Source organism: Oncorhynchus masou, chromosome 12 (genome assembly GCF_036934945.1).
Source record: "Oncorhynchus masou masou isolate Uvic2021 chromosome 12, UVic_Omas_1.1, whole genome shotgun sequence".
Lineage (NCBI taxonomy): Eukaryota > Metazoa > Chordata > Actinopteri > Salmoniformes > Salmonidae > Oncorhynchus > Oncorhynchus masou.
The window spans coordinates 32,604,121-32,628,794 of record NC_088223.1 but is presented as its reverse complement, the minus strand read 5'-3'; the positions used below and the strand labels follow the sequence as shown (position 1 = coordinate 32,628,794).

At 42.0% G+C, this 24,674-nt stretch overlaps 1 protein-coding gene across 6 annotated transcripts in view; it reads left to right on the top strand.

Moving 5' to 3' along the window:
- LOC135549873 (A-kinase anchor protein 9-like) overlaps window positions 1-24,674 on the top strand; it is a 123,588-nt gene that overhangs the window by 76,075 nt on the left and 22,839 nt on the right. For 5 of the 6 annotated variants that reach the window (XM_064980242.1, XM_064980241.1, XM_064980238.1 and 2 more), the window contains 5 exons: window positions 413-651; window positions 12,688-12,850; window positions 22,227-22,321; window positions 22,624-22,741; window positions 23,902-23,940. In XM_064980242.1, the coding sequence (XP_064836314.1) occupies window positions 413-651; window positions 12,688-12,850; window positions 22,227-22,321; window positions 22,624-22,741; window positions 23,902-23,940 (654 nt within the window). The remainder of the gene's footprint in view (window positions 1-412; window positions 652-12,687; window positions 12,851-22,226; window positions 22,322-22,623; window positions 22,742-23,901; window positions 23,941-24,674) is intronic. The other variant, XM_064980240.1, reaches the window with a different exon arrangement.

Sequence of the window (24,674 nt, the reverse complement as noted above, 5' to 3'; positions counted from 1 at the left end):
TTCACTAGCATCATGTCCGTTATTTGCTGTTTAGGACTGTGTGTGGTCGTGTCTAGGGTGGCACTACCAGTCAGCTAGGATAGAGTCTGTAACCTCTGTTTTCATAGATGATACTTGTACATTATGTAGCAGTTTGAATGTGATATTGGCACAAGGACAGTGCTCAGTCTACTAGATCAAGGAAGGGGTGGGCAACTCCAGTCTTCGGAAGCCTTGTGTCTGATTAACATCTGGGATATTATCCCTTATATTATAATATGTTGATAAATGCTTCGGCCAAAAATGTATTCTTTGAATAAAAATAATAAATTAATGACTGGTTGATATTGGTGACAATTAACACTATTGTTTCCAATTAAGTGTTTTCTCCTGACAATTAACCTTGCCCTCTATTTTGGTCGTTCATGTCCAGATGCGTTGGCGACTGAGAGTTGCCAGGGAAGCGAGCCTGGGGTGGACAACGTGAGCGTGTGGTCGGGCGAGACGGAGACGGACGAGGGCCTGGAGATGTCCCAGCAGATGATGACGGACAGTCACAGCCTGTTGCCGGAGCTTCAGCTGGAGAACGAGGAGTACCTCATGAATATTAGCTCCCGCCTCCAGGCTGCCGTGGAGAAACTGCTGGTGGCCATTACTGAGACGACCAATCAGGTACATCACAGCATAATAAATTGTGGGACCACACAGAAAATGTATCTGTTCTGTTTAACTATACATTTTCCTGAGAATCAAAGTGCCAAAAGCTATTTTTGCTGTCTTGTACAAATTGACAGTCATTTAAAAGGCCGTTTTTGATTAAATCAAGGTGGAGCAATCTAAAGGCACTCTGACATACAGTGAACTCCAAAAGTATTGGGACAGTGACACATATTTTATTATTTTTGCTCTGTACTCCAGCACTTTAGATTTGAAAGGATACAATGACTTTAAAGTGCAGACTGTCAGCTTTAATTTGTGGCTATTTTATCGGGTGAACTGTTTAGAAATTACAGCACTTTTTTTACATAGTCTCTCATGCTAGGGGACCAAAGGTATTGGGACAAGTTCACTTATGTGTATTAAAGTAGTAAAAAAGTTTAGTATTTGGTCCCATATTCATAACACGCAATAACTACAGTGGGGAGAACAGGTATTTGATACACTGCCGATTTTGCAGGTTTTCCTACTTACAAAGCATTTAGAGGTCTGTAATTTTTATCATAGGTACACTTCAACTGTGAGAGACGGAATCTTAAAATAAAAAAATCCAGAAAATCACATTATGATTTTTAAGTATTTAATTTGCATTTTATTGCATGACATGAGTATTTGATACATCAGAAAAGCATTCTTATTATTATTGTAAATAAGAATACATTAACATGGATGCTACCATGAATACGGATTATCTTAAATGATTTGTGAATAATGATGAGTGAGAAAGTTGGAGGCATAAATATACTATAATGTAGAGTGCATTTGGGAAAGTATTCAGACCCCTTGACCTTTTATACATTTTGTTATGTTACAACCTTGTTCTAAAATGGATTTAATTATTTTTCCCCCCTCATCAATTTACACACACTTCCCCATATTGACATAGCAAAAACAGAGTTTTTGACATTTTTGCTTATTTATATATATTTTTTTAAACCTGGAAATATTGCATCTACATAAGTATTCAGACCCTTTACTCAGTGCTTTGTTGAAGCACTTTTGGCAGCGATTTGAGTCTTGGGTATGACACGACAAGCTTGACACACCTGTATTTGGGATGTTTCTCCCATTCGTCTCGGCAAATCCTCTCAAGCTCTGTCAGGTTTGATGGGGAGCGTTGCTGCACAGCTATTTTGAGTTCTCTCCAGAGATGTTCTATCGTGTTTAAGTCCGGGCTCTGGCTGGGCTACTCAAGGACATTCAGAGACTTGTCCCGAAGCCACTCCTGTGTTGTCTTGGCAGTGTGCTTATGGTCGTTGTCCTGTTGTTAGGTGAACATTCACCCCAGTCTGAGGTCCTAAGAGCACTGGAGCAGGTTTTCATCATGGATTTCTCTGTACTTTGCTCTATTCATATTTCCTTGATCCTGACTAGTCTCCCAGTCCCTGCAACTGAAAAACATCCCCACAGCATGATGCTGCTGCCACCATGCTTCACCTTAGGGATGGTGCCAGGTTTCCTCCAGACGTGAAGCTTGGTATTCGGGCCAAAGAGTTCAATCTTGGTTTCATCAGACCAGAGAATCTTATTTCTCATGGTCAGAAAATCTTTAGGTGCCTTTTGGCAAGCTCCAAGCGGGCTGTCATGTGAATTTTACTGAGGAGTGACTCAATCATCTTGGCTTGATTGGTAGAGTGCTGCAGAGATGATTGTCCTTCTGGAAGGTTCTCCCATCTCCACATAGGAACTCTGTAGTTCTGTCAAAGGGATCATCAAGTTCTTGGTCACCTCCATGACCAAGGTCTTTCGACCCTGATTGCTCAGTTTGGCCGGGCGGCCAGCTCTAGGAAGAGTCTTGGTGGTTCCAAACTTCTTCCATTTAAGGATGGAACTGTGTTCTTGGGGTCCTTCAATGCTGCAGACATTATTTTGAACCCACATCTGTGCCTCGACACAATCCTGTCTAGGAGTTCTACGGACAATTCCTTCGACCTCATGGCTTGGTTTTTGATCTGACATACAGGTGTAGACAGGTGTTTGCCTTTCCAAATCATGTCCAATCAATTGAATTGATTCATGAGGGGGAAAAAAATAGAAGGCTCTAACGTAACAAAATATGGAAAAAATTAAGGCGTCTGAATACTTTCCGAATGCACGGTATATTCAAAAGTACGTGGACACCCCTTAAAATTGGTGGATTCTGCTATTTCAGCCACACAGCCATGCAGTCTCCATAGACAAATATTGGCTGTAGAATTGCTTTACTGAAGAGGTCAGTGGCTTTCAACATGGCACTGTCATAGAATGCCACCTTTCCCAACAAGTCAGTTTGTTAAATTTCTGCCCTGCTAGAGCTACCCCGATCAACTGTAAGTTCTGTTATTGTGAAGTGGAAACGTCTAGGAGCAACAATGGCTCAGCCGCAAAGTGGTAAGCCACACCAGCTCACAGAATGGGACTACTGAGTGCAGAATCACGTAGCGCGTAAGAGTCAATTCTCACTACCAGGTCCAAACTGCCTCTGGAAGCAACATCAGCGCAATAACTGCTCGTCAGGAGCTTCGTGAAATGAGTTTCCATGGCCGAGCAGCCGCACACAAGCCAAAGATCATCATGCGCAATGCCAAGCGTCAGCTGGGGTGGTGTAAAGCTTTCCTCCATTGGAGCAGTAGAAACTCGTTCTCCGGAGTGATGAATCACGCTTCACCATGATTCAGTCCAACTGTAAAGTTTGGTGGAGAAGGAATAATGGTCTGGTGCTGCTGTTCATGGTTTGGACTAGGCCCCTTAGTTCCAGTGAAGGGGCATCTTAATGCTACAGCATACAATTAGATTCTAGACAATTCTGTGCTTCAAACATTGTTTCAGCACGACAATGCCCCTGTGCACAAAGTGAGGTCCATACAGAAATGGTTTGTCGATCGGTTTGGAAGAACTTGACTGACTTGCACAGAGCCCTGATTTCAACCCTTATCAAATGCCTTTGGGATGAAATGGAAAGCTGACTGCGAAGCCAGGCCTAAATGCCCAACATCAGTGCCCGACCTCACTAATACTCTTGTGGTTGAATGGAAGAAAGTACCTGCTGCAATGTTCCAACATCTAGTGGAAAACCTTCCCAGAAGAGTGGAGGCTGTTATAGCAGCAAAGGGGGGACCAACTCTATATTAATGCCCATGATTTTGTAATGAGATATTTGACGAGCAGGTACAACATCAAAAAAATGTAATTGTCCCAATACTCACTGTATCTAGCGCTATCATTTTTTTTTATTCTAGCCATATCAGTTTTGCTATTCACATTAGTATCACGGCAAGGAAACAAAGCACATAGCGAATGTAACTTCTTTAGGAAAACAGCTCTGTTGTCATCCAGAGTCACATTTGTTTTCCAAGCTATAGCACACAATATTTTACATACAGCAGGTTTTTAAAGGACCAATGAGTTTGGTCTGTTTGTGTTTTCATTTTTGGCATGAAAATAATATTGCTTTACTGGTATCATCACTGCCCTGGCGGTAGGCCACATACTTTAAATACACCGTTCCGGGTACTGTGTGTGAGCAAAATACCAGCGCTGTACAACTGTTGGTAATGAATGGCTTTGTCACCTAAACATGGTCTTGATATTCCCATATTGTTACTTAATTCAAGTTAGCTGTGGCTGTTAAGTTCTAGGAAGCTACAACTACATTAATGTACTCTTTGTGAAATACATGACATGCATGCAGTTATTGTCAAAAGTGTAAATGGCTAGTCACTGACAATACACAATGCCTTTTGCACAGTCATAACCCCTGTGGTTTTTGAGTCTGGTCACACCCAGTCCCTTTAGAGATGAGACTGCAGAATCCTCTTTGCAAGGAGATAGCTGTAGCTAGAATTCATTCACCACACAATAGGGCTGTCTCATTCCTAGCGGTTGCCTGTAGATACTGGCCGATTTGGATAGAGCTTTGTCTCCCTTCCTCCCCCTATTCTAATCCAGTTGCACTCCAATGACTCCTCCCCCTCAGGCAACTACTGCCTGTGCACTGTGCATCTGTCCTCTGCCAACCTAGAGATACTTTATACATCATTCAAATGTGGTACAGTTTCTGCATCATGCTGCTACTTCTTTTCCGTTTGTCCTAGTGTAGTAGTTGAGGACAATAATTAATGTAGTGTCAACGCTACAGAAATCACTGAGTTTATGATGGTTGTGTTGATCCATAAAACATCAACATTGGTTTAACATTGAAATAATGTTGTGCTAGGGTCAGTGTAGGTTTTAGTGATTCACTGCTTGCTTCCATTTGATGGAAAAAGGCTCAACTTTGTGTGGAAACGTCTCTTGAATCATGTTGTATGATATAAGCATATTCCAATACGCCTTTAAGAGAGCTGATATCAGGTGTTTAAAAACCAAACAAGCCCACCTGTAACTTTAGCTTGATGTTACACAGATAGACTGTGTGAGCGTGTGTCCGTGTGTGGAGATAAATACAATATCTCTAGTTCCCTACCCGGACAGCCCAATAAAGTCGGCAGTTTGTGTACTCTGAACCAGTCGGCGAGTTGAAAGTTTCAACCTTAAATCAATAAAATATATATTTTTCGTATGGAATGTTGACCGAGGATTATGTGAATACATGTCAAATACTAAGTGTCATTTCAAAATAGTGAGAGAGTGCCTTCAGAAAGTATTCATACCCCTTGACTTATTCCACATTTTGTTGTTACAGCCTGATTTCAAGATTTTATATTTTTTCACCTATCTACACAGAATACCCCATAATGACAAGTGAAAATATTTATTGAAAATGAAATATAGGAATATCTCATTTACATACAGTACCAGTCAAAAGTTTAGACACCTACTCATTCAGGGCTTTTTCTTTTGTTTTGACTATTTTCTACATTGTAGAATAATAGTGAAGACATCAAAACTATGAAATAACACATGGAATCATGTTGTAACCAAATAAAAATATATTTTTTATGCGATTCTTCAAAGTAGCCACCCTTTGCCTTGATGACAGCTTTTCACACTGGCATTCTCTGTCAGCTTCATGAAGCAGTCACCTGGAATACTTTTCCAACAGTCTTAAAGGATTTCCCACATATGCTGAGCACTTGTTGGCTCCTTCCTTCACTCTGTTTGGGATGAGTTGGACTGCAATCTCAATTGGGTTGAGGTCGGGTGATTTGTGGAGGCCAGGTCATCTAATGCTGCACTCCATCACTCTCCACCTTGGCCAAATAGCCCTTACACAGCCTGGAGGTGTGTTTTGAGTCATTGTCCTGTTGAAAAACAGATGATAGTCCCACTAAGCGCAAACCAGATGGGATGGTGTATCGCTGCAGAATGCTGTGGTAGCCATGCTGGTTAAGTGTGCCTTGAATTCGAAATATATCACACCATCACACCACCACTTCCATTCTTCACAGTGGGAACAACACATGCTGAGATCATCCGTTCACCTACTCTGCATCTCACAAAGACACGGCGGTTGGAACCAAAAGTCTCACATTTGGACTCATCAGACCAAAGGACAGATTTCCACCGGTCTAATGTCCATTGCTTGTGTTTCTTGGCCCAAGAAATTCTCTCCTTCTTATTGGTGTCCTTTAGTAGTGGTGTCTTTGCAGCAATTCGACAATGAAGGCCTGATTCACGCAGTCTCCTCTGAACAGTTGGTGTTGATGTGTAGGTTACTTGAACTCTGTGACGCATTTATTTAGGCTGCAATCTGAGGTGCAGTTAATTGCCGATTTCTGAGGCTGGCAACTCTAATGAACTCTAACACTTTTTCGGTTACTACATGATTCCATATGTGTTATGTCATATTCAATTGTTTGGACATTATTCAGAATCACCTGTCTATATAAGGTCCCACAGTTGAAACTATACCAGTGAATTCAACTCTTACCCAATGAGGTTCAGAGCCTGCTGGTTTTTTGTTCTACCTGATAATTAATTGCACCCACCTGGTATCCCACGTTTAAGTCAGTCAATGATTAGAGGGGAACAATGAAAAAACACAGTGGAACTGGCATTTCTAGAGTGTTGAAAGATTCCAAGAGCAAAATAGTCTCCATCAATTAAAAAATATGGAACTACCCAGACTGTGGGTAGAGCTGGCTGTCGGACCAAACTGAGCAACTGAGCAAGGAGGACCTTGGTCAGGGAGGTGACCAAGAACCCAATGATCACTCTGACAGAACTTCAGAGTTCCTTGGCTGAGATGGGAAAACCTGCCAGAAGGACAACAGTCTCCATAGCACTTCACCAATCTGGGCTTTATGGGAGAGTGGTCAGACTGAAGCCACTCCTGAGAAAAAGGCACATGACAGCACACATAGAATTTGCTCAAAGGAACGTGTAAGACTGAGAGCATAAGGCAAAAGATGGTGTTCTGGTGAGACAAAACTCTTTGTCCTGAATGCAAAGTGCTATGATGAAAAACAGGTTCTGCTCATCCCCTGTCTAACACCATCCCTACCGTAAAGCATGGTGGCAGCATCATGCTATGGGGATGCTTTTCAGTGGCAGGTAAATAGGAGACTGGTGAATGGAGCAAAATACAGGAAAATCCTTGATGATAACCTGCTTTAGAGTACAAACAACCTTAGACTGGGACGAAGATTATACGTTCCAACAGGACAATGACCCCAAGCATACAGCCAAATAAACGCTGGATTAACTTCAGAACAAGAAAGTGAAAGTCCTTTTGTCAAGGGGTATGAATACTTCCTGAAGACACTGTAACTGCCTAGTGATGGGAAGACAAGCTCAGAAATCAATCAAGCTCTCCGCCTTCACAAGACCGAATGGTTCATTTAAAGGGATAGTTCGGGATTTTGCCAATGAGGCCCTTTATCTACTTCCCCAGAGTCAGATATACTTGTGGATACCATTTCTATGTTGCAGCTTTCAGTTTGATGGAGGTTGCCAACTAGCGTTATCGCAATTGCTAACTTGCGTTAGAGCAATTACTGGACATATACAGTGGGGCAAAAAAATATTTAGTCAGCCACCAATTGTGCAAGTTCTCCCATCTAAAAAGATGAGGCCTGTAATTTTCATCATGGGTACACTTCAACTATGACAGACAAAATGAGAAAAAAATAATATCCAGAAAATCACATTGTATTTTTAATGAATTTATTTGAAAATTATGGTGGAAAATAAGTATTTGGTCAATAACAAAAGTTTATCTCAATACTTTGTTATATACCCTTTGTTGGACAATGACAGAGGTCAAATGTTTTCTGTAAGTCTTCACAAGGTTTTCACACACTGTTGCTGGTATTTTGGCCCATTCCTCCATGCAGATCTCCAGTGATGTTTTGGGGCTGTTGCTGGGCAACACGGACTTTCAATTCCCTCCAAAGATTTTCTATGGGGTTGAGATCTGGAGACTGGCGAGGCCACTCCAGGACCTTGAAATGCTTCTTATGAAGCCACTCCTTCATTGCCCGGGCGGTGTGTTTGGGATCATTGTCATGCTGAAAGACCCAGCCACGTTTCATCTTAAATGCCCTTGCTGATGGAAGGAGGTTTTCACTCAAAATCTCACGATACATGGCCCCATTCATTTTTTCCTTTACACGGATCAGTCGTCCTGGTCCTTTGCAGAAAAACAGCCCCAAAGCATGATGTTTCCACCCCCATGCTTCACAGTAGGTATGGTGTTCTTTGGATGCAACTCAGCATTCTTTGTCCTCCAAACACAACGAGTTGAGTTTTTACCAAAAAGTTCTATTTTGGTTTCATCTGACCATATGACATTCTCCCAATCTTCTTCTGGATCATCCAAATGCTCTCTAGCAAACTTCAGGCAGGCCTGGACATGTACTGGCTTAGGCAGGGGGACACGTCTGGCACTGCAGGATTTGAGTCCCTGGCGGCGTAGGTTGTTACTGATGGTAGGCTTTGTTAATTTGGTCCGAGCTCTCTGCAGGTCATTCACTAGGTCCCCCTGTGTGGTTCTGGGATTTTTGCTCACCGTTCTTGTGATCATTTTGACCCCACGGGGTGAGATCTTGCATGGAGCCCCAGATCGAGGGAGATTATCCGTGGTCTTGTATGTCTTCCATTTCCTAATAATTGCTCCCACAGTTGATTTCTTCAAACCAAGCTGCTTACCTATTGCAGATTCAGTCTTCCCAGCCTGGTGCAGGTCTACAATTTTGTTTCTGGTGTCCTTTGACAGCTCTTTGGTCTTGGCCATAGTGGAGTTTGGAGTGTGACTGTTTGAGGTTGTGGACAGGTGTCTTATATACTGATAACAAGTTCAAACAGGTGCCATTAATACAGGTAACGAGTGGAGGAAAGAGGATCCTCTTAAAGAAGTTACAGGTCTGTGAGAGCCAGAAATCTTGCTTGTTTGTAGGTGACCTAATACTTATTTTCCACCATAATTTGCAAATAAATTCATAAAAAATCCTACAAAATGATTTTCTGGAGAGAAAAAAATCTCATTTTGTCTGTCATAGATGAAGTGTACCTATGATAAAAATATGAGAGGCCTGTAATTTTCAAGTGGGAGAACTTGCACAATTGGTGGCTGACTAAATACGTTTTTGCCCCACTGTATGGGAATCGCTACCATGCTAGTTAGCATTGGCTCACAAAACTACCTCTAACTTCCTTCATACTGGACACAGATACATAACAAATTCTATCCACGTGTTCATATGACTGTGGGGACAGTTCCTAACTATCCCTTTAATGTTATTCCTCCAGACTTAATTGATTAGATCTGCGTTGGTTCCTTGTGAGTGAATGATCATTAATGATTGTGGATCGTTGTTTCCTGTCTGGAGGGCCAGGTTGTGTGAATAAGGCTTGATGTAATGAGTTTCTCTGGAATGTTAAGTGTCCTGTCGGTTGGCTTTGGAAATAATTTGCTGGAGTAGGTGTTGCTCACTAATCCTCCTATTATAGATCATTGAGAGCGACATGTTGGGCCGACGTGTTGATTGTGTAGTTCCATTACTGTTTTACAGTTCACTTGCTCACAAGATCGAAGGAGACAATGCCTAAGTCAGTTCATCTGCACTGACGTGGAATATAAATCTGGTTTGACAGGCTCCTGCAAAAAGGCTGTGTGTATATGAGGGTGTGAGGGAGAGGGAAAATGTCTATTTGCAAAGCTGTACCTGCCCAACTAGCCCAGGGGGTTGAAACCACGCTGACTATTCCCTCCCCCTTTTCACTGAACAATACCCTGCCGATGCTATGCATCCAGGAAGTGAGAGAGAGAGAGAGAGACTGCCTGCTGCAAAACACTCTGGGAGAACAGTTTAGACCGCAACCTCTTCTTTTGTGTCTGTTTCGAGAGACCGAGATACACAGTGAAAGTCAGGCTGGGATATTAGTAGAGACGGGGAGCGTGCAAGAGTGAGGAACATGGTGCTAGAAAACTGGTGACAAACAGCAGAAAGAAGTTAGAGGCTACAGGGATAGATCAATAATGAGAGGGAGAATGAAAGAGGGAGAGAGAGTTTGACAGAAGAGAAAGAAGTGCAGCAAGAGCCCCACTGGCGGCTTCAGAGTTCAACCTTGGTTGGCTGCCCATTGTGTAAAGCAGTTAAGGGGGGACCGGGAGGCTTCCCTTCTCTGCGGATCGGTGCTGCGTTGCTGTGGCGGCATGGAATTGTTAATGAGCTTCCATAGGGAGGGAGAGGGCGAGCGAGGGAGTGGGAGTGAGTACTGCTGAGGGGCAGGGTCACGCTGTGCTCTGAAAGAGTGAGTAAAATAGACAGAGAGAAAAGCCTGACTGAGACAGATGCACAGGATCTTAAAGCTAGGTTTCTCTTTATTTTATCCCTCCCCAGTTGCGCTCAGGATTCACATGTGCAAGATGTGACTTCAAACTTTCTCCCCCGGGAAGGATTACACGAGGAGAAGCACTACCGGTATCTCTTATTTTCTGACTTAAAACTTTGTTTTGTTGTTTCAAGGGTTTACCTAGTTCTCAGTATTTACCTGGGACCTTTTTTGTCTCTTCACTGTGGTACGCCATGCTCGTGGATCTGAGTCTGAACTGCGACTCGTGTGTTTACCCAAGGCTCTGTGCTTGGCAGCTCTGTAGAAACTGTTGCCTAGAACCCGGCTACGTCATCGGGACTTGTCTGCTCTTCGCTGCTGTTCCCTCTTGGGCCTCCGCTGAAGACTCCATCCATGGTAGCAGGTGCATTGTAGATGCTGAAAGGAACACTGGAGGGAAGAGGATGGAAAGCACTACAAGGATAAACTAGTAGGTCATTGAAAGCAGTTAAATTGTCTACCACCATGGATTCCTACCGCTCATACTGGAATTCGAGCCACCAGGCCATGTGGGTGGAAGGGGAAGATCAGGATGTGTACGAGGTGGAATCTCGGGTGCCCCTGCCCCGGCCTTTCCCCCTCTCGAGCGTCCTCAATGAGAGAAACGCGGTGGTGGTACAGACTCAAATATCACACGTCAACCACAGGACCAGTGGTCACCTCCTTAAGGTGATCTCTAAGATCTCCCTCCCAACACCACCCTATACAGTAAGTTACCATTCAGCTGCTGGCCTGCCATGTAACCTATATGGAACTGTATAACTAGTGAGTAAATCTGACTCCGTCTCGACAGTTATCTTATATATCTGAATGAAAGTGTCTTTCATTTGGCTGACTTGATGCTCTAAACCGCAGTTTTGTCCATTATTTTATACAGTTCATGACATATATACCCCTGCTATATCGGGAGTCTACACGTATACATTATCCTGCTAACTTAATTGGCAGCAATAGTTTTGACTGGGCAACTTGTGCAGTGTAAAACACAGTGAGAGTATTGTATACAGTCCTAGATCTCCCTACTCTGCTTTCATCTGAGCAGGTGAGCAAAAAATGACTCCAAGATTTCAGCGTGGCACAGTCGCGTGACTACATCCTGGTTGTCATAATGTTGCAGTATGACCTTTGCTGTTGTGGGAGTCTCGCCCTGTAAAACCAACTGCATGTGAGTTGTGGTGCTAATAAGTCAGGGGTTTATTGCACAATAGCAATTCCATGATAATTCAGCCAGGAAAGAAGGCTTTTGTGAATGCGTCACAGGGCAATGTCTACTAAACGTGCCTCATCTGTGTCCGAAGTTAAAGGGTTATGATTGAAATGGCATGTCATACATGTTATGTTGGTTCCTTGATCAGTGTCAAACTGGGGCATAGGTTTACTCATTTTAATAAGAATACTTATATGGCATGCATTTTCACCAACATAACGTCATAGAAAATGACCGCACGTGTACAATTATCCCACAATGATAAGGCAATAGGCCTAGTTGTAGCTATGCAGGTTCAGTATGTTAGTACTTGAAGCGAGTGAGAATATTTGCACTGTCATGATGTGCCACTGTACAACTCAAAACTTACCGCTTAACTGTATACAGCGAACCATCTCCACACATCTGTACATTGCCCTGTAGTTGTTATTGGGATACTCCTTTAAGCATAACAATACAGGCCATGTGTGTTGTGAACCCACTGTTTCACTCTGTGTATCTTATGTGCTAAGTGAAATCATCCATTATCCTGAAGTGGGCTACAGCTTTGATTAATTGGTCATAATTGTTTTACTTTCTCTTACGACACTAACTGGAAACCATTACTGGTGATCATAAATATGACATTATACTGACTGTCACAAGGCTCAGCATATTGTCCATAATGAGAGGTTATGTCCTAAATGACAGAAGAGATGCCCATTCATTCATGGCATGGGATATATTTAATAATATAACATGTTCCATTGAGCAGATTTTTAAAATCCAAAACAACTTTCAGTGCACTGAGTGCGCACATTTCTTGTATATGTGATCACAGTAGGAATCGAATCCACAACCCTGGTGTTGCTAGTGCCATGCTTTTTGACCAACTGAGCCACACTGTGTGGACCAACTTGTTTCAAGGCTTTGTGTATCGGAACTTCTAACTCAGAATTATTCACCACCTCAATCAGTATTTCCTTATAGGTTCTTTGCTCACTAAAGTCATTATCTTTGTCTCCACCCATCTTACCAACCCTGATCAGCTGGAACATGCACGCGTCACCCAGACGGAGCTGATGCGCGAGTCCTTCCGCCACAACCAGGAGATGGGCGATCTGCTGCGGCGGCAGGAGGATCTGCAGGAGAGGTTGGTGGAGGAGGGGCGTGCCCGCGAGCAGCTGGCCCTGGAGCTCCACAGGGCTGAGGGTGAGTGGCGGGGGGGGGGTTGTTTTTAAATGTGGGTGGGTGTGTGTGTGTTTGAAGGGCAGTGAGAATGCCATATGACGAGTGGAAGTGTGTGTCTGGGGTTGTTTGTGGGGGATGGTGTGTGTTGTGCGATTTGGTGAGTCAGATGGCTAGGGGATCTGTGGGTGAAACAGAAATTAATATATACTGTAGAGAGGGTGTGTGAGTACTTTAGATGGCAAAGGAAAGTGTCTGTGTGTAATTAGCAATTGTTTGAACAATTACATTTCCATACACTACACTTGAAATCTAGTATTAAGAGATTTATGCTCCAATTTACCATGTTTTTAATAGTGTAGTGACACATTCTGCGCCATCAGCACATTCAATGATCCATGCCAAACATCCTTGTCAGAGGTAGTGATTATGATGTGACATCCCTATCAGGAACAGCTGACCGACGAGAGGCGTGACAGGTTCACACACGTGACACAGCCCACCCGATTCACTAACAACGCTCAGTTCCACACACTGTTAAGCAAATGAAGACATATTTTCATCCATTGGCTTGTTAATAGTAACATGTACAATGCCTTCAGAAAGTATTCACACGCCTTGACTATTTCAACATTTTGTTGTTACAGCATGAATTTTAAATTAATTTGAGATTTTTTTTGTCACTGGCATACAGACAATATTCAATGTCAAAGTGGAATTATGTTTTTTGGAATTTTGTAGTAATTAATAAAAAAATAAAAGCTGAAATGTTCAGCACCTTTGTTATGGCAAGCTTAAATAAGTAGAAATTTGCATATCAAGTCACATAAGTTACATGGACTCACTTTGTGTGCAACTTTGTGTGCAATAATGGTGTTTAAAACTTCTTATGGGCAGGTGGGACGGTAGCGTCCCACCTGGCCAACAACCGGTGAAATTGCAGAGCATGAAATTCAAACTACAGTATTATTTAACTTTCATAAAATCACAAGTGTAATACATAAAAAGAAAGCTTAATCCAGCCGCTGTGTCAGATTTCAAAAAAGCTTTACGGCGAAAGCATACCATGCGATTATCTGAGTACAGCGCCCTGCGTACAAACACATGGAAAACACATTTCAACCGGGCAGGTGCGACACGAAAGTCAGAAATAGCGATATAAAAAATGCCTTACCTTTGATCTTCTTCTGTTGGCACTCCAAAAGGTCCCAGTTACATCACAAAATGGTCCTTTTGTTCGATAATGTCCTTCTTTATATCCATATAAACTCAGTTTAGCTGGCGCACTCCAGTCAATAATCTACCCAGTTTTCCTCCATCAAAATGCATACAAAATGAATCCCAAACGTTACTAATAAACCTTTCCAAACAAGTTAACGTTTATAATCAAACCTTAGGTACCCTAATACGTCAATAAATGATCTCGTCCGCGCGCTTGGAAACACTACAGTCAAAATGGGAGCCACCTAGAAAAACTAAAATTTCTGGCAAATTTTTCTGAAAACCAGCCTGAAACTCTTTCTGAAGACTGTTGACATCTAGTGGAAGCCCTAGGATCTGCAATGTTGGAGGACTTGGCCTTATAATAGAATTGATAGCCATTGAAAATAGTGGTAAGCTGAATTATTTTTTTGGGGGGAGGGGAGGGGGGTTGTCCTCCTGAGTTTCACCTGCCATATCAGTTCTGGGGCGGCAGGGTAGCCTAGTGGTTAGAGCGTTGGACTAGTAATCGGAAGGTTGCAAGTTCAAACCCCCAAGCTGACAAGGTACAAAGGTACAAATCTGTCGTTCTGCCCCTGAACAGTTAACCCTCTGTTCCCAGGCCGTCATTGAAAATAAGAATTTGTTCTTAACTGACTTGCCTGGTTAAATAAAGGTAAAATTAAAAAAAAATACTCGGACACAATTTTAACAGTTTTGGAGTGTTTTCTATTCAAATCTATCAATTATATGCATATCCTAGCATCTGGGCCTGAGTAACAGGCAGTTTACTTTGGGCACGCTTTTCATCCGGATGTCAAAATACTGCCCCCTACCCAAGAGAGGTTAACATGATTTCTGAATGACTACCTCATCTCTGTACCCCACACATACAATTATCTGTAAGGTTCCTATGTCCAGCAATGAATTTCAAACACAGATTCAACCACAAAGACTGGGGAGGTTTTCCAATGCCTCGCAAAGAAGGTTACCTATTGGTTGATGGGTTTAAAAAAAAGCAGACATTGAATATCCCTTTGAGCATGGTGAAGTTATTCATTTCACTTTGGATGGTGTATCAATACACCCAGTCACTACAAAGATACAGGTTTCCTTCCCAGCTCAGTTGCCAGAGAGGAAGGAAACCTCAGGAATTTCACCATGCGGCCAATGGTGACTTTAAAACAGTTACAGAGTGTAATGGCTGTGATGGGTGGAAAAATGAGGATGTATCAACAACGTTGTAGTTGCTCTACAATACTAACATAATTGACAGAGTGAAAAGAAGGAAGCCTGTACAGAATAAAATATGCCAAAACATGCATCCTATTTGCAACAAGGCACTAAAGTAATACTGCAAAAGAAGTGGCAAAGCAATTTACTTTTTGTCCTGAATACAAAGTGTTATGTTTGGGGCAAATCCAATACAACACATTACTGAGTACCACTTTCCATAGTTTCAAGTATAGTTGTGGCTGCATCATGAGGACTGTGGAGCTTCTCAGGATAAAAAAGAAACCGAATAGCAGGCAAAATACTAGAGGCAAACCTGGATCAGTCTGCTTTCCAACGGACACTGGGAGATGAATTCACCTTTCACCAAGACAATATCCTAGAACACAAGGCCAATTCTACACTGGAGTTGCTTACCAAGAAGACTTTGAATGTTCCTGAGTGGGCGAGTGAGTTTTGATTTAAATCAACTCTAAACTGTATGGCTAGACCTGAAAATGGATGTTTAGCAATGACCTATATCTACATAACATAGATGGCATCATGGGGTAGGAAAAGTATGTGGCTATATTGAAGCAACATCTCAAGACATCAGTCAGGAAGTAAAGCTTCATCGCAAAGGGGTCTTCCAAATGGACAATGACCCCAAGCATACTTCCAAAGTTGTGGCAAAATGGCTTAAGGACAACAAAGTCCGGTATTGGAGTGGCCATCACAAAGCCCTGACCTCAATCCTTTGTGGACAGAACTGAAAATGCGTGTGCGAGCAAGGAGGCCTAGAAACCTGACTCAGTTACACCAGCTTAGAAACCTGACTCAGTTACACCAGCTCTGTCTGGTGGAATGGGCCAGAATTCACCCAATTTATTGTGGGAAGCTTGTGGAAGGCTACCCGAAACGCTTGAACCAAGTTAAACAATTTAAAGGTAATGCTACCAAATACTAATTGAGTGTATGTAAACTTCTGACCAACTGGGAATGTGATGTGAAAAATAAAAGCTGAAATAAGTCACTCTATACTATTATTCTGACATTTCACATTCTTAAAATAGAGTGGTGATCCTAACTGACCTAAAACAGGGAATTCTTACTAGGATTAAATGTCAGGAATTGTGAAACTGAGTTTAAATGTTTTTGGCTAAGATGTATGTAAACTTCCGACTTCAACTGTATATATGTCAAATGTGATGGGATTCTGAAGTATGAAAAATATTTGCTTTCATAAAGTCATCTCCCAACTGCTGCTTGATGTTTGGTGATAATGCTAACCTTTTGAAATGTTCACCAGCATTGTTGAAGTTTGGGATATGTCTTCATCTGCTTACGTTTCTGAAATGCGACTTGCAGTTTTTTTTTAAATAGAGTAAATACATGTAGCCAAATGTAGCTGGACAAATAAGATAAGGAGAGTACTTTAAGTGTTTCTGCCTCTAGATTTGCTTTTTTTCATGACTCACACATAGGGTAGAAGGACATTCTTATTCACAGACTCGTATACTAAAAAGAAAACATCACCCAGACATTTAAAGTTTAATATATCACTACTACCTGCAATTACGTGATTTGACCGGCTGTATTAGCCTACATATTTCAACATGCATTTCATGCGCTTAAAAGCTTTCGAGCACGCCTCCAACCAAAATGACTCGGTCTCCCTCCATTGTGTTTGCTCCCCCATCCACATATTCAAACACGCCGTAATGATTTCCTGCTTTTGTCCTGTCTGATTCACTATGTAATACCTAGCTTTTGGTGTGGAAAACTGATTTCAGTGAAGACGGAGGAACAGGCTCATGGTCGCCTGATTCTGAAAATGTTAGCCAGGCTCTGAGGCCACTCAAGTCTCTTGGGGGGAGTTATGATGTAGTTCTGTATTATGTTTTGCAGAGGATAGGTTTTATAGTAGAGCATTAGAGCGAGACATAGACCTTTTAAGAAGGGGAAAGGGGATACCTAGTCAGTTGCACAACTGAATGCATTCAACCGAAATTTGTCCAACACAGTTAACCCAACCTCTCTGAATCAGAGGTGCGGTGGGCATCCTTAATCGACATCCATGTCATCGGTGCCCAGGGACTAGTTGTTGTGGGGTTTAACTGCATTGCTCAAGGAAATATAATGACATCGGGATGCCATTGTGGACATTTTGTAGCAAAGGGCCTCAAGTGTGTGCAGAGATTACACATTTGGTGAGACAATGCTGTCCATTCTAAAAGTATAAAGTGTCTTTAATGCAAGTGAGTTGTAGTGTGTGCATGCGTGTGTGGCAGCCAGTGTCAGCACAGTGGTTAGTTTGATTTGCACCTTGATCGATGGTCCTCTATTTGCACCTAATCATATGTAATTTGTTTCCATGAGACAGAGATGACACAGATTATCTCATAAGACTAGAAGAGCCTTATGCGTTTCAGCAATAAGGGATTCCTTCCTGAGCATGAGTAAATTTAGTTTTGATCAGTCATGGAAATAAAAGTGCTGAAAACATGTTGGCTCACTATTTAAAAAGATGGAGAACAAGCAATAGGATGAAAAATATAGTTTTGGCGCCGGTACAGCTGACTAGCGCCGTCTAACACTACCAAGCAACAACAACAACAAAAAAGTAATTTCAAAGTAATTTATATTGTCCAAAATAATATTGCTATCTGTAAGTGTATTGATTCTCCCCTCCCATCACTACCCAGAGGGCAAAACTGCCATTTCTGTTTTTAATGAAATCATGTCAACCAGTTTTGGCTGTTGCAGTACCTGGAGGGTGAAGACAGGAGGCCATCACAAGCTTCCAGTGTTAGGCTATATCAGACATCTGATATTATCAAGATGCATATAGGCTTCATGACTGTGGCCTAATAAAATGACACGATACGTAAGACCAGAGCCGTCTCATCAGTACTCAATTATCAACTTTTATTTTTATCAGCTTTATTATGAATCATAACTTCCTTAACAAAGGAATTGTTGGTTGGTGGATTGATTTTGACAATCAACCTCTTATCACCAGAGGAATGCAGATCCAAGAGTGCTGCGTTTCTGGTAAACGGCCCCTTGCCACGAGAGCAGCATTCCAAGTTTCAACATATGAGTTAACACATGAGTTATTGTTTAAACTACCCTGTCATTTTAGTTGTTAGCTAACATGGTGCATAGTTATAAGTAATCGATTAATATAGTGTTGCTGTGCTCGTTAACCTTTTAATTCAACACACAAACAACATTTGTATCAATTGACACTAGCTAGATTTCCATCCAATTGGTGACCAGATTTTCATGTGAATATATATATATTATTTTGCATACATTTTTCTTCTAGCGTTTTCCCATCGAAGATGTTTCCATCAAATTTACTTGTTACGGATTAAAGCCTATGCGTGATGACGTAGTGTGCATAAAAATACCTTTTGCGGTTAAATTACCATTTACCAATAAAAAATACAAATAAAAAAACAGGGTAAATGTGTTTCCATCACATTTTCAACTCTACTGATGGTTTTGTTACACAAATGGCATTTATATAGCGAATATGCTCACTCTGGTGTTGGCATGTACGCTCTAGCCAACAGGTCTTAGATACAGTGCAGGCATAGCCTACATGAGATTGTTGACAAAAGAGCAAGATTATTTTTAGTTGTCAAACTGCAGCCAAGCATCTATCATCATGTCACCTGAATAAGACCCTCGATTTAGAAAGGAGCATCAAACTCGTCACCGTGCAGGCCTCCCTAGTGGCGCAGCGGCCTAAGGCACTGCATCGGAGTGTTGCGTCACTACAGCCTGTGAGTCCCATAGGGCGGCGCACAATTGGCCCAGCGTTGTCCTGGTTAGGGGAGGTTTTGGCCGGGGGGGTTTACTTGGCTCATCGCGCTCTAGCGACTCCTTGTGGCGGGCCGGGCGCCTGCAAGCTGACCCTCGGTCGTCAGTTGAACAGTGTTTCCGCCGACACATTGGTGCAGCTGGCTTCCGGGTTAAGCGGCAGGTGTTAAGAAGCAGTGTGGCTTGGCGGGTCATGCTTTGGAGGGCGCATGGCTCGACCTTTGCCTCTCCTGAGCCCAAGCCCATTGAGGAGTTGCAGCGATTAGACAAGATCGTAATTGGATATCACGAAATTGTGTCGAAAAGAGGGTAAAATTGCAAAAAATACAAAGTAAATCGCTGTGCACTTTCACCGCCCTGTGAAGTTAATCATAACTTTTTTCACCTGTAGCCTAATAAACTGCATGCTTTCCCAAGTCAGTGGGATGGCAACACAACCTATGATTACATGTCTCCAAGTTTACTTTGATATGATGGTGATTTTATCAACATTTGCACATAAAATCGTTTCCACCTCCATTTCTTGCATAATTAATTTTACAGACAAAGATCCCGCATTGGCCAGTACGTCATTGTAAATAAGAATTTGTTCTTAATTGACTCGCCTGGATAAATAAAGGTTAAATCAAAAAATGTTAGTGTATTTTGTTTTGTGAACATTTGGAAAGTTTATGGACAAATTGGCTGTTTCCATCAGGTCTGTCGTGATGTTTTTTTTAACTGACGTACTTTACTCACTTAAAAGGTTGGATGGAAACCTCATTAGTGACAGCATTGAAATCTTAAAGGTTGGCCCATATATGAGTTGTCATTTTTATGTAGAAGGCTTTCTTGGAGTGGTCTAATCCACTGTAAATGATTAAATGTTGGGAATGTAACTCAGATGCATTCCTTAGTTGTGATAAATGTGTTACTTCTACGTGGGTTCGTATACTTTTGTAATACTAACAGAATAAATGAAGACAGAAGGGTCGAGCCACCCATTCAAATTATATGTTTTTACAGTAAACAAAGAGATCAGTTGGAGCACCGCAACCTTATGTAACTCATCAACACAACAATATTCTTGGAAGAACATCTGACAAACATATTCGCCTCACCTATTTAGTATAGCTACTACATACTAGTACTAGATAGGATTTTGTAAGGAATCTCTATCAGATCTTTGGGAACATTGCTAGTATGCACTCACGTCTTCCAAACAGATTTATCATCAGCTGAATTACATGCCAGTAGTGCATTTGCCTAGTGACCGGTAACAAGATGTTTAATAATAGAATATTTCATGCATTTGTTGGCAGCTTAGCCCTCTAGACTACACTCTGTCTAGATAAATTGGTCTGACATTCTGCCTGTGTTTGTTTGTCTGAATATTTTTGTGTTTGTGTGCGCCTTGGGGAGGAGTGAGTGGGTGTTACATGTGAGTGCTTTTTGGATGTAGCATATTTGTATAGTGTTGTGCACAAACAGTGCCTTCGGAAAGTATTCAGACCCGTTGACTTTTTCCACATTTTGTTACGTTACAGCCTTATTTTAAATTTGATTAAATATATTTTTTTCCTCAATCTACACACAATACCCCATAATGACAAAGCAAATACAAAACATTTTTTTAATGTATTAAAAATAAAAAATAAAAATATTACATTTACTTAAGCATTCAAACCCTTTACTCATTACTTTGTTGAAGTACCTTTGGCAGCGATTACAGCCTCAAGTCTTCTTGGGTATGACGCTACAAGCTTGGGACACCTGTATTTGCTCTGTCAGGTTGGATGGGGAGTGTTGCTGCACAGCTATTTTTAGGTGTTTCCAGCGATGTTCGATCAGGTTTAAGTCCGGGCTCCAGCTGTGCCGCTCAAGGACATTCAGAGACTTGTCCCGAAGCTACTCCTGCGTTGTCTTGGCTGTGTACTTTGGGTCGTTGTCTTGCTGGAAGGTGAACCTTCGCCCCAGTCTGAGGTCCTAAGAGCTCTGGAGCAGGTTTTCATCAAAGATCTCCATTCATCTTTCCCTTGATCCTGACTAGTCTACCAGTCCCTGCCGCTGAAAAAACATCTCCACACCATGATTCTGCCACCACCATGCTTCACCATACGGATGGGGCCAGGTTTCCTCCAGACGTGACGCTTGGCATTCAGGCCAAAGAGTTCAATCTTGGTTACGTCAGACCAGAGAATCTTGTTTCTCATGGTCTGAGAGTATTTAGGTGCCTTTTTGGCAAACTCCAAGCAGGCTGTCATGTGCCTTTTACTGAGGAGTGGCTTCCGCCTGGCCACTCTTACCATAAAGGCCTGATTGGTGGAGTGCTGCAGAGATGGTTGTCCTTCTGGAAGGTTCCCCCATCTCAACAGAGGTACTCTAGAGCTCTTTCAGAGTGATCATCAGGTTCTTGGTCACCTCCCTGACAAAGGCCCTTCTCCCCCAAAATTGCTCAGTTTGGCCGGGCGGCCAGCTGTAGGAAGAGTCTTGGTGGTTCCAAAATTCTTCCATTTAAGAAGAATGGAGGCCACTGTCTTCTTGGTGACCTTCAATGCTGCAGAAATGTTTTGGTACCCTTTCCTAGATCTGAGCCTGTCTCAGAGCTCTACGGACAATTCCTTCAACCTCATGGCTTGGTTTTTGCTCTGACATGCACTGTCAACTGTGGTACCTTATATAGACAGGTGTGCATTTCCAAATCATGTCCAATCAATTGCATGTACCACAGGTGGACTCCAATGAAGTTGTAGAAACATCTCAAGGGTGATCAATGGAAAGAGGACGCACCTGAACTTAATTTCGAGTCTCATAGCAAAGGGTCTGAATACTTAAATACTGTAAATAAGGTATTTCCGTTTTTTCTTTTCAATACATTTGCAAACATTTCTAGACTGTTTTTCTTTTGTCATTATGGTGTATTGTGTGTACATTGCTGAGGATTTTTATTTATTTCATACATTTTAGAATAAGGCTGTAACGTAACAAAATCTAAAAAGTCAAATGGTCTGAATGCTTTCCAAAGGTACTATGTTTTTGGAGTTTATCGCCTTGATTTTGGTTGTGTGAGTCTGTATTTTCTCTTTAATGTGTTACTTGAACTGATACTATGTGTGTGATTGTGTGAATGTTTCACTCAACAATCTCTAAATCTATATATTAACATCTCCCCCCCCAGGTCTGATTGATGGCTACACAGGTGAACGTGCTGCACTGGAGGAGCAGGTGCGTCAGAAGGAGGAGCTACAGCTAAGCCTGGAGCAGGAGCTGCAGGTAAGACAGACCCACTCTTCAGTCTACAACCACCATAATCACTGTTTTATAACCGTTTAGGGTGACATGCTCTGATGTAATTATGTCATTTCAAGCAGTTATGCCCACTAGGTAAATATTGTCTCAAAACTATCCATGCAGATTTAAAGAAAATGGAGGACAATTATGTTGCAAGTTGTTTCCCATAGGTTTAAAATGTTACCTCTATGTCGGGCAACTTCGCACACTGCAAGGGCAGTTTGTTCTCTTTGTCATTTTTTATCGTCAACCTGCCTCTAACTGATTGTCATTGGCTCCTGCAGGTGACGAGCAGCCGCCTACACGAACTGGAGCAGGAGAGGCTGCAGATGCAGGAAGAACGTGAGATACTGTCACGGCAACAGGACGCCATGAGGGAGCATGCCGGCCCCCGCGAGTTACGTATGTGCCCCACCACTTACTCCTTGTGGATGGAACAAAATATACATTTTGACAAACATTCAAGTATTCTACACAGTGAAATAATCGTGAAAATGTTACTTTCATATCATGTAAAGTGTTTTGGATATGCACAGTGCCTATTCCAATACAGATGCTCAAAAACAAGCAGTTGGTGATAATAGAGAACTGCGACTACGTCTTATATGACATCACTACTACAAAGAGTGGGCAGGGTGAAGTGGGGGGGTCGTATCATTGAAATAGAAATACTGGTATTATGAGAAAAACCCTTCAGACCATCGCAATTTGACAGTAATTTTATTTCTGTGGGTCCTATGACGAAGATAAAACAGGCCCATGTTCTTTTGCATACAGAAGGTTGGTTTATTTCCTTGATTAGATCTACATTTGACTTTGTATGACTCATTGTCATCATCACACAGTATGTCAGCTTAGCAAGAGCCACTCATTGTTATTGTGTTACCACTCAATGACGTTGTAACAATTTTTATTCTGTGTTATAAATTCTTGTCATTTTTATTAATGTACTTTGTTATTACTGTACTTTGCTAAATTCCTGTAGAAAGGGTGATCATGATGAATTCATGTTGTAATGAAGTTTACAATCGATAACTGTTTATGATGGAAATCCTCTGGGATAAAACAGAATCCTGGAACATGTGTAACACAAGTACTGCATCTGAAAAGTCTCACCTGCGTCATGTTCATTAGGCAACAAATAGAATTAAGTCGACTGAAACAGGGAGGAACTACCTTGACTTGTCTAATAAGACACACACTGCAAAACGTTTTTAAATAATTTTCTGATTCATTACCTCTATCCAGTACTATTTCAAGGTATTCCATAGGTTAAGGAATAATCCATAATGAAATGGCAAGTATTCGACAAGCACATGAATTCAATGTACAGGGGGCCATTTTAGGAACACCTCACGCCGGCTCTCACGTTACAGCATTGGCTCATCCATCCTCTGCCGACAGCTTTAACCAATACCACCACAGCACAATGCAGGGAGGCCCCGCCCTCTCGTTTTCACCTCTCGCTTTCACCTCTCACATCCTTTCTCCTCCAGTCTTCCTCCTTTTTATGACAAAACAAGTGCATGTTGAAATACTGTGCTTTCTTATTCTTCCTATAGGCCTAGTTGAAGCTGCAGTCGATGCAGCACCTGAAGCAGGTGTGTCCCACATCAGAGCATGGCCAGTCTGTTACTTTTTTGTCTCTAGTCGAGTAGCACTTCACAAATACATACAGTACCAGTCAAGTTTGGACGCACCTACTCATTCAAGTGTTTTTATTTATTTATACTATTTTCTACATTGTAGGATAATAGTGAAGACATCAACACTAATAAATACCACATATGGAATCATGTAGTAACTAAAACAGTTTTAAACCAATCTAAATATATTTTATAGCCACCCTTTGCCTTGATGACAGCTTTGCACACTCTTGGCATTCTCTCAACCAGCTTCATGAGGAATGTTTTTCCAGCAGTGTTGGAGTTCCCACATATGCTGAGCCCTTGTTGGCTGCTTTTTCTTCACTCTGCGGTCAGACTCATCTCAAACCATCTCAATTGGGTTGAGGTCGGATGATTTGTGGAGGCCAGGTCTTCTGATGCAGCATGCCATCACTCTCCTTCTTGGTCAAATAGCCCGTACACAGCCTGAAGGTGTGTTGGGTGATTGTCCTGTTGAAAGACAAATGATAGTCCCACTAAGCACAAACCAGATGGGATGGCGTATCGATGCAGAATGCTGTGGTAGCCATGCTGGTTTAGTGTGCCTTGAATTCTAAATAAATCACAGTGTCACCAGCAAAGCACCATCACACCACCTCCATACTTCACAGTGGGAACCACACATGTGGAGATCATCCGTTCACCTACTCTGTGTCTCACAAAGACAC